A 10,251-nucleotide genomic window follows, 5' to 3' on the forward strand; every position below is an offset into this window, starting at 1 on the left:
CACGTCATTTCCAGAACGCGAGCCTGGACCATCGCGCGACTCCATCATACACATTACACAGATCGTAGGGCTGAGCGGCATCTCGAGGAGAGGCGAACACGTCCTCGGTGGACCCTGGCAAGCTGTATATGAACTTGACGTGTGCATGTTCTCTGGTGGTATCGTATCTACAAGACCACGATCAAATATTGCTAACGAAGCGACGTCTGACAGTTCTTTACTAAGGAATGGATCTTGCTCGGCGTTGTTCGTGTTCTTTCGGCACCAACAAAGAAGATTTTTGGTGCTAAAATGACCTGCGCTAACTCAATTCACCTTACGCTGCACCCTGGCGTGGAAACCGCTTGCGTAACAGCGCGGACACGTAAAGTTTTTGATTCTCGCACAATAAAGTGGCCTGGTTGCGCTGAGGCTTCTCTTGATGGGATGCCTATAGCCTACATAGCACGCAACAGTAGCGTGCAATTGACCAACGAGATACCGTACATATCGCCCTCAGCTTTGCTCTGCTCGGAACTGCGTGACGTCAAGGTATTTTAATGTCGCCAACCTAATTGAAAAGATATATGGGACGACTGCAAACTCAGCCATCAACAACGGAGACGAGTGCACGATGGCGACCAATTGATACCGAGTTGGGATCAGTTTACGAGTGAAGTTGTACAGTAGAAAATCGGTGAGCCACCAAAGCAGCTCCTTTACACGAGAGGTCAAACCGGATCCGCAGTCTATTTGTAACGGTTGAGAGAAGAAGCAGATCACGTGTTGTTGGCGGTGGTCTGGTGCTGCTTCCTCATGTTGTTGAGCACCTCTTACCTCAGCTGCATCACAAACACGTCATCAAAACAGACCCCGCAGCAAGCCTTGGAGAGAAAAGATACAAGCAGAACAAGAACACAGAACAACATAATACACTTATTTATACATTTACCCTTGATACCGCAACACTATTCCTCTTTCGCAACGCAATTAATTGCGGATTATGGCACGCTGAATGCGATTTTGAATCCCGAAACCAAGCAGGCCATCTTATCCATCTTTCTCCCGAACTGTCCATCTCTCTACTGCTGCCTTCAATTCAGCCTGCACACAGGACGGGCCATGTCGTCGCACCTCGACAAACGGAAAGATCAACTCGCTCTCGCGTATGGTCTCAGCGCTGGCACTGGCCTTACACTGATCCTGTTTCTTGTCGTCTCACTCTGGTGCTTGCGCCGACGGCGCAAAATACTCAAGGCTAAAGGCATTACAAGAGACACACAGGACGATTCGGGTCTATATTGCGTCTGCACATTCTGTTCAGGATGCCAGCACAAACGAGATGGCGGTCGTGATGGAGTCCCGTGCGAAAGGTGCAAAGAGCGTTGCGATGGGAATTAATAGCTTGGTGACTCGCGCCGACGTTGAGGAACGGAACTGACCCGATAACATCTACCTTACAACATTTATGAAACCATCGTCTGCGACCGACTTGCCACTCTCATCACACATGTCTGGCGCTAGTTCGGAATCGCAGGATATGGTGTGGTGCATGACCCTCGGGTACACATCGCGATACGCGTCTTTGGCCATCCAACAATCAAGATGGCCATATCCATGTACGATGACTCGCTCATATCTTCCGTCAGGAAATGTTTGTTTGAATATGTCCAGGCTCTTCTTGGTAGCGCTGGGCTCCCAGACCGCATTGTCTCCACCGCTCAGAAAACATATCTTAAATCCTCTGAGTCGTTGAAGATCGTCCTATATTACGAGGTCCGCAAAGTCTGGCAAGTTACTTCGGACATGGTACGGAGGTGTAGCGCCCATTCTAGAGAGATGGGTGAGGAAATCCATGTGAACACCGCTGAAAAACCCGTCAAGCCTGGCGTGTGTCGCGTGATTGAGGTTGGCATGGCTCCAGCAGCGGCCAAAGGAACATGGCAGCGATGACAAGTCGCCGAATTGCACAATTCTTTCCTGCTACCCGTCGGGTAGAGATGCAGTAGTTGATCGAGTACCCGTTGGATGAATGGCGCTGTTGAAGATGCGCGACATGAAAACCAATTCCCAGCAAGTATCTATGATGGTCCAGTCAGTAAAAGTCTTGGCAATTACCGAGGATTGGTTTACATAGTACGCTTTGGTAAGAGCCTGGTGCCTGGCTCTGAACTCGTTGTCTTTGCTGTAGATCAAATCCGTGAAGACCTGACTACAAGTTATGCCACGCAACCAGTCGGCGCCGATATCACCATGCAACAGCGCAGTGGCTGTAGCAATAATGCCTAGACAGTGAACGATGGTGTATATTTTTCGATTGTCTTCTCCTGCTCTCACATACTCCAGAGCAGCTTTGACGTCAAGTCGGGCGTCAAATACTATCCATCCAGTCTTCGCCTCGTCACCAATGCCGAAGCGAAGAACATGTACATAGCAGCGATATCCTTGGGAGATGAAGTAATTGATCGTGTCCGTGGGTATGGTTGGGAGCGAGAAAATTTGATCGTCCACGGAAGCGCCGGGTATCAAGACAATGGGAGTCTTCTTTGGTGTCACGTGCGGCAATGGCTCCCACCTCTTCATGCGGAACTCAATACTGTCGGAGGATCGAATGCGAATCTCGATTGGCCTAGTTTTCTTCCAATCTCCAAGATGGACGTGCGTTGGTCCACTGTACTTCAGGGGTCTAAGAGGACTGAGTACGTATGAGAGTACATTGTGGGCGAAGAAGCCTAGGAATGCGATCTTCGCGCTAGTTCGCTGCACATAACTAGTGCTGGAACTGCATCGCAGGGAATGAAGTTCCGAAACGGAGTCCAGTAGTGACAACCGTAGGATGCCTTTGGCTACCGGAGTGCTGTCATTCTGGGATATCGTGGTGTACAAAGTCGTCATTGCGGTCCAAGTTCTGACTGGCGAGAGAGCCACGCGCGAATCAATCGTCTTATAACCGTGTAAGAGTTATTCCTTGCCTTCGGTACTCAGTAGTTCGAGGTTGTAAACCAGGTTGACAGCGTCAGAGACATTCTCGTCAACAGTGAAAAAGTCGACAGAGCCTTGTGTAATCAACAATGGGTCTTTGGAGAAGTCACTAAAGGAGAATGTCCCGGTTGCGAATCCTTTGTAAGAACCCTGTTCTGTGTGATAGAACCTGACTGTCATGGCCGCATGTGCAGAGTTGGACGATGCTTTTGCGAAATAAGCAGCCCCCTCGAAGCTGCAACTATCATTTGTGACTTGTAGAAATCCTTGCAGTGCTTCATCAAATTTTAGGCCACCGTGCTCTTCATGCAGCTTTAGCTGTTTCTGCCGGATCAGCGAGTTTGGCGGCAACGGTGATGACTTGAATGGTTGCTTCCTGAAATCGAGCTGCTCATTCGGGCGTTCATGTACGATCCGGCCCCGTTCGCGGACGAGCAAGTCGCAACATCGCTCGGCAAGGGCTGTGATTGTTCCACAGGGGTTTATGCCTGCAATAATCAGTTTGCTGATATCTAAACGATTTGTGCTCACACAGATGGCACCGGGACGTATGTTGCTCCAATACTCGCCGATGCGCCTGCGGGCAGATTTTTGATATGATCGTTTCTCGATTCAGCGCCGATTCCCGACCACTGTAAGTTTGTTTTCACGTCTGATATTTCCATAGTCCCCTCGTTCTCATCATATGACATGACCAAATAGACCGCAGTGCGATTTACGCTCCCTCCGGCGTAGTAGGGGCCTAGTATCCAAATCTTCATACTCGCGATGGCTTTCATGAGAGTTTGTCTCTTGTATGAATACGTCATGGGGATTCCGGCTTTGAGCATTGACTAAATCACTGGTCCGAGAGCTCCTGGGATCGCTTCATCCTGTATCACAAAGCCATCTCTCACGTTTGGTGCTTCTCCGGTTCCCCTCATGTCTATGCACGCTGTAATCGTGGGACCGCAGCGTTCATGATGTGATATTGAGGATGTCTCTCCACCGATGGCATTTAAACTTTGCTTGCAATTATATGCGAACGCCAGTAAGTCCCCATTGCCGGATAACCTCTGGTCGAGAAGAGGCGACGCAGGGAGACCGTAAGAGCGAGAACGCAGAAGAATCTCTGTTGTGCCCACAGCACCTGCTCCAAGGATTACGAGTTCTTTCTGTAGCATAGGTCAATATAAGACGTTTTCAGTAGTTGCGCAATTTTGAACGTATTGCGCGAACCCATATCGTGCGCTTCGAGTCTTGGTGGCTGCTATAGTACACCAGGTAACCCACTTCGTGATCAAGTTTACGGACGTGCTTCACATCAACGCCACAAAATATCTCAGCTCCCCAAGTCCAGGTGTCGGCTAGGTAAGTCACTAAGACAGAGTTCTTCGATCCATCGTTCACACCGGCACATTCGTTCCCAGAGCCTGTCGACTGGCACACCGTCACTCCAGCGCTGTTAATGCAATTGTCGAAGCTTGTGGTCAGCGGTGGTAGATAGAGGCGATCGTGGAGAACAAGATCCTTTGATTGACACTCGAAGACAGTCAACTTCTGTTGTTTCGGTAAACTCTCGGGGTATGGAGATGGCCGAAACATTTGCTCGCCTCTCTGGTAGTCTGTATGCGATCAGTCCAACGAGCCATCGCGATGTGACATTTGCTACGATGAATATCGGTCTCTTACACTGCTTCAAGCCATCACTGTTCTCTCGAATCTCGACTGGCCACTCTGGACCTTCGAATATCCTATTTTCTGCTCTGAGGAAGACTCCGGCATTGATCAGACTGGAACCACCCAATCCACATCCAGAGAACACGTCCTGCCCCTTGCCTTTGTATTTATGGTACAAGCCAGATGCTTTGCCCAAGGTACGTTGCCTCCCAGGGCATATGTCGTTCACGCGAGACTCTCGCAGAGCTGCCTTCAATGTATGTGGGAATTGACCAGCCTACGCCTCAGCACCTCTTTCGAGCACGCATACCCTCTTTCCGGATCTTGCCAGCCGTGATGCTGCCACTCCGCCTCCATAACCTGACCCGATAATGACAACATCATAGTCTGGACGGATCAGAGCTGGATCTCTGCTGATGCGGGGTGTTGAAAGGTTTGCTGAACTGTGTTGCTGTTCTGAATAGGTGGGCAGCCAGCGTCGAAAGTCTTTAGAGTACAAGAGAAAAGCCAACAGACACAGCAAACAAAAGACGGATGCTAGAAATGCCAGAACCATGACCTGCAGATGACTTCTTAATCGCAAAGCGCATGCTTAATCGCAGGAGGCTCAGACTCACATAGAGTACTGCAAGAAATCATCCACGGCAGGCTAAATGTTCCTGAGTCTGCGGCGAAAGACTTTCTTGCTGGCCTTGGTCAGGCCTCCATTGAAAAAGTTGCATAAATGTATAGCATGTAAGCACTATCGAGAAGACGCAGTGCGTTCAAGGGGCAACAAGGACGTCGTCAGCCAAGCGAGTAAGCGTGTCAGGCAATATTGCCATTTGGAGACGGAAGGCTGCGGTGTAGAGTCCGGATTCGAGAAGCCCTTCATTGATCGCCATGCAGCCGCCATTGATGGTAGCAGGGTATGCTGCACATGAGAGGACGAGCAAGTAGACCAATTAAGTGAGATGGGACCGAAGTCGGGGCCGCTAAATCCCTGCTATGTGTATCGGAGTCGCACAAGACCAATGTCCTGAGTCTGCATTTGTGTTTCTGAGCTTGTGTCTCACACAAACGGGTCGCCTGGATTTTTAGTGCTGCCGTGCGCTGTGCCCTATCGTGCGGGGCTGCGTCGCCACCAAGTTAGCCGACGCGGTTATCGTAGCGCAGCTGCTCAGCATCGCGTTAGTTCTTCAGGTAAAACACAGGTGGTCACCATATGGTACCGCGGCAGCTACACGTGTTACCTTTGGTGGCACAGCAAGAGAGGAGGAAATAGTCTTCAACAACTTTGCAGCGCTCCAAGGGCAACATTCTTGTCAAGTCGTTCGAGAGTCATCGCTACCCTGCCCTTTCTATTCCTCTTGCTGACAGTTCATGAGTAACATAGAAGATTGCCGCAGCGCAGTTGCACTCACAATCACGGTCGCAGAAACTTCACAAGTGGGCGTAAGAACATCTCCAGGGCCTCTTTTGCAGTTCCGATATGTGCCTGAATGCCACCATCATCTGAGGTTCCCGACAAATTCCTGATGCAGACACTGTCTAAGGTTAGCTTTGGCGTAGCTGGAATCGAGCTTTCAAAGGTTCAACTCAATTGCTTCCAATTGTTTTGATCGAAAACGCCGTAAAGACACAGTTCCTCCAAAGAATCAGTCAGGCGGTCTCTTAAACCAGACACTAGGCACTGCTCAGAGACTTGGCTTAAAAAGCCCTATGAAAGAGCTTGATCAATGTCCGAATCAGCATCGGGCGAGCGCAACAAATATCTCAGTTCGCTGTTCAGAATCTTCAGCTTGCGAAAGTCTCGCGGTCAGACGATTGAGGTGTCCTCTCCATCTTCCTATCATCTCGCTGTCAGCGCCGTTGCCACGTGGTGTCGAATCTAAGTGACGCGCAGTGTAGCCAGTTTCCTCGCCTTCGAGCTCAAGCTCCTCTAGCGAGTGCCCAGCATACCTTGCCAGGGCTTTGATCACTTCATGAGACTCGCAGTAGGAGTAAGCAAGAGTCGCGCCCCCCACCGCGTACGTAAATCTTTTCAAATCTGATGAGCGGCAAGATGGTGTCCAAACTTGCGGTGCCGAACTGACATCTGGAGAAGAGAAGCTCCTCGATATTTAATACTGGTGCTGTGATAGCTCATAGATGGTCCTCGCTGTTCCTGGTAACGGCTCCGCTCCTCGTTGCCCAGGCGGCGACCGTTCGCGTAAATGGGACGCACAAAAAATAGCATGCTCAATCTACATTGAGACACCCCCCAGTGTCAATATGGCTCATTGCTAGGGTCTTGAGGCGTTGTAGAGGTAATCGTGGCGCTTTTGTGGTATCTTGGTAGCCATCGTAATCGGCAATGATGCGCATCACCTGGTTGAGGCATGTATGCTCTCCATTATCAGTGTCGAACTTTATGTCTCAATACGCGGAAGTGTATGGAGCAGAATCGCGATCATAGCATCGTCCGAGCCATTCACAATGCTGTCAGCGAAAGCTTCCTCGAGACTTGTCCGTGTGTCGGGTTTGCCAGTGAGGAGTTTCTTGGCTCATAACAATACGAGGGCACAAGGTCCATTGCTGCTGCTCTTAAAGGATCATTGTCTTCCTCAAAAAAACTCTGTCAGTTCTTCACATGCCAGCCCCTTCGAGGACCTTGCAGTACGTTCTCGAGTAGTTCGCGAACCCCTGGGCCACTGCGCACAGTAGTGATAACAGGCGACTGAGAAGCCAACCTTACAGGTTCCTCGAGTATGCTCTGGCAGAGCTCAAGGTGATCTTTGCAGGTGGGTGGGAAGTCAACGGCAGAGCCTGGATTCAGCGCATTGAGAACCTCGAGTTTGAGACTGGGGAGTAGAGCGGAGAGATTCATGATACTGGCAAGGAAATAATTACAAAGCGGCGAAGTGCTATTCAGTGTCGTCTTGTGCGGGCGTAAACGCGTCCTTCTACGTCGAATGCGATCCGTTGGTCATTGTAGGAGAGATTGTGTTTTTGACGTGTCGCCACTAGGCTCAATATGGTTACCGGTATGGTTAGCTCAAGAATTACATAGCGTGCACGAATGTGTCAATGTTTTCATTGCGATCTTCTCTAAAGCTAACAAAGGAAAACCCATCTTTGCACGATGCACATACTGATAGACGAATCACAACGCCACAGGCCCATCTTAGGCGGAGGCGGTCGATGAGGGACTAGCGCTGGAAGGAGGCGAGCCGCTCGGCATCGTACCGTTACCGCCGGCACCGCCAACGCCGGAGTCAGCATTTGCGACACCACCGCCAGCCTGGTAGGTAGCAGCAATGTTGTAGTAATCGTCATCAGTGTAGTCGGCAGAAGCATTCACACCGATCTGGATCCAAGCAAAGAGGCCATCGGTGATGTCGTCACCAACGTAGACGAACTGCGGGAACGGGTCGTAGTCGTTTGCGGTCTGAACAATGCTCCACATGTCATCGTCGTTGGAGACGACCGCCTGGGTGTTCTCGTTGTAAGGAGGGGTGGCTTCGACTTCAGACCTGAGCTCCTCGGGCCAGAAGAGCTGACCAATGTGGGTGACAGCGCCGTCTTGGGTAGTCTGGTTCTCACGGACTGTGACATTGGACTTGGTAAGGAGATGAGTGTGGATGGCACGGCCATCGTAGTGACCGGGGAAGATAGTCTCGAAAGCCACAACACCGTCCTTGTCGGTCTCCTGGATACCGCGAAGGAAGGTGGTGTTCAGTCCAGCCTGACCTGACTCGACACCGCTGTAGACACCAGTCGCATTACAGTTCCAGACATCGACGAACAGCTCAGGTACAGGCTGGCAAGTGGTGACATCGACATACTGGACCTCGAGGTACAGATCGATGCCGGGCTCGCCCTCCTTGACGTCCTTCCGGATGAGTTCGCCGTTGACGTAATACGGTCCGTCAGTTACCTCCGGGGCCAGGATGCACGAAGTGTTCGCTGCGAAGATCGTCGAAACATCAGTGTTGGGGCTGTAGTCCAAGACTCCAGTCTGATTGTGGTTGATGGCCTCGAACTCCTGGAGGAGAGCAAGATCACGGCGGAACTTCTTCGATTTACCATTGATGCTGCGCTTCTGGCGAAGGGCGTTGAGAGCCTCCGAGCGCCTGGTGTGAGATCGCTGCATCAGCGAGCGGTGCTGAAGCGAGTCCTGGCAGTTCTCGAGCGAGCGCTTGGCAGCTGCGGCGCGGAGCTGACGGGCATCGATCTGGCGCTTGACGTGTGCCATGTCGTGCTTCTCGCCTGGATGAGCGACCGCACCGCCAATGAGCGAGGACGCCGCAACGGCGCCGCTGAGAATAGAAGCAAAGTTGACCATGGTGGTTGCTGGTATTGAAAGATGAAGAAGGTCTGAAGCTGGATGCGCTGGATGATGATTGAGGTCTGCAGTCGAACTGTCTTATACTCCAGTCTCATGGGAAGGCTCCACTATGATGTTGCTCCTGCTGCGCAGCATCGTCACGGTTCACGACACGGTATCGATGCCTTTCGCATCTAGATTCTAGGAAGCTGGAAACCAACATTCCGAGCCTGTTCGCCGGGGACGCGTGTAAAGACCCGCAGCTCATAGCTTGCGACCCGCTATAAGCGTCTGGGTTGCATCCACCCTGTTCAACCTATCCGACCAGGCATATTAGTGTTGATGGCTTGTGCAGCCCTACAAGTTGTTCTAATGCACACGTACGCCTGAGGCTGTTGAAACAAAGCGGTCATGGTAGTAAAGAGGTTAGGCCACATACCGAGGGTGTATCGGCAGTTTTAGCGTCGGGCGAACACCGGCTGGGTAATTGTCGAGACTTCACTGGCTTAGCCTCCTTCACAGCCTTGCGGACGCCCTGTCAAGTCGTCGCAAGCTTTTGAAAAAGCTTCTTGGCAGTGGGGCCAGCTGTCTTGGCTTTGCAAGCAGCTTCGTCAATGGCACTTGCTCACCGCCGCTGCCTGTGTGGTACCTGTCCCAATTCTTGGAGGCCTTACGATAGCCCACCTGATAACTATTGTTAACAGGTTTGATTGAGAAGTGCAATGGCATCCGTCACCATCATGCATGGAATCAGTCGGCTATTTCCCACTCGCTTCTTCATGCTCATCTTCCCGAGCACAACAAACCGTTCGTTTCTGAATCCCGGCCAGAAAATACGACCTGGCTGGAGAGCAGCTAAGTCACACTTCTCTCCCTGCCTTCGAAACAAAGCATGCAAGAGCTCACTGAAACAGTCTGACGGATTGTAGGGTCTCACCTTCGCCACAAAGGCCGAAGCACTTCTGCCATTTACTGCCGCTGTCTTCGAAAAGTTGGTCAGTGGATTGTCTATGACTCGCCGCGAATTCCACCCCTGTATCAAAACAGTAAAAGTACTCAACCTCATCATACTTCCTGCTTTCTGCACACAATCTTAGAGCAAATAGAAGTTGCACGACAGGTGCCTTGGATCGAACCATACCCAGAGATAGAGTGGCAGGACAATGGACCAACGAACTGCATGAAATCAGTTTGGACCTGGCTGCCCTACCCGTACCGTCCAGGTCCTCGTCAGGTCACGACTCCACGCAAAACATTTGAAATGTTAAGTGTTTGAGTATGTACCAGTAGTAGCGATTCCGCAAAACCTATCGGTCTTACAGAAATCGCTGTTGTAGGTGCGC

The 10,251-nt window shown here is 51.1% G+C and overlaps 2 protein-coding genes across 2 annotated transcripts; both read right to left on the reverse strand.

Annotated features, from left to right (window-relative positions):
* Positions 1 to 3,488: 3,488 nt before the first annotated feature.
* M421DRAFT_398029 (FAD/NAD(P)-binding domain-containing protein) lies at positions 3,489 to 5,655 on the reverse strand (the record flags this gene model as incomplete). The annotated part of the gene is made up of 5 exons (XM_033590151.1): positions 4,931 to 5,655; positions 4,633 to 4,897; positions 4,234 to 4,565; positions 3,858 to 4,115; positions 3,489 to 3,794 (listed from the first exon to the last, which is right to left on the reverse strand). The coding sequence occupies exons 1-5, from the start codon at positions 5,174 to 5,176 to the stop codon at positions 3,489 to 3,491; spliced, it is 1,407 nt and encodes a 468-aa protein (XP_033446089.1). The 5' UTR covers positions 5,177 to 5,655.
* A 2,035-nt stretch (positions 5,656 to 7,690) lies between these two features.
* Positions 7,691 to 9,195, reverse strand: M421DRAFT_423399 (aromatic compound dioxygenase). The gene has a single exon (XM_033593457.1). It carries the CDS (start codon positions 8,924 to 8,926, stop codon positions 7,766 to 7,768), a length of 1,161 nt encoding a protein of 386 aa, XP_033446090.1. The 5' UTR covers positions 8,927 to 9,195; the 3' UTR covers positions 7,691 to 7,765.
* Positions 9,196 to 10,251: the final 1,056 nt, after the last annotated feature.

The sequence above is a fragment of the Didymella exigua genome, assembly GCF_010094145.1.
Source record: "Didymella exigua CBS 183.55 unplaced genomic scaffold M421scaffold_26, whole genome shotgun sequence".
Classification (NCBI taxonomy): Eukaryota; Fungi; Ascomycota; class Dothideomycetes; order Pleosporales; family Didymellaceae; genus Didymella; species Didymella exigua.

Excerpts from the sequence above, each read along its gene's own strand:
- M421DRAFT_423399 (XM_033593457.1), bottom strand. The coding sequence starts at position 8,926 with ATGGTCAACTTTGCTTCTATTCTCAGCGGCGCCGTTGCGGCGTCCTCG.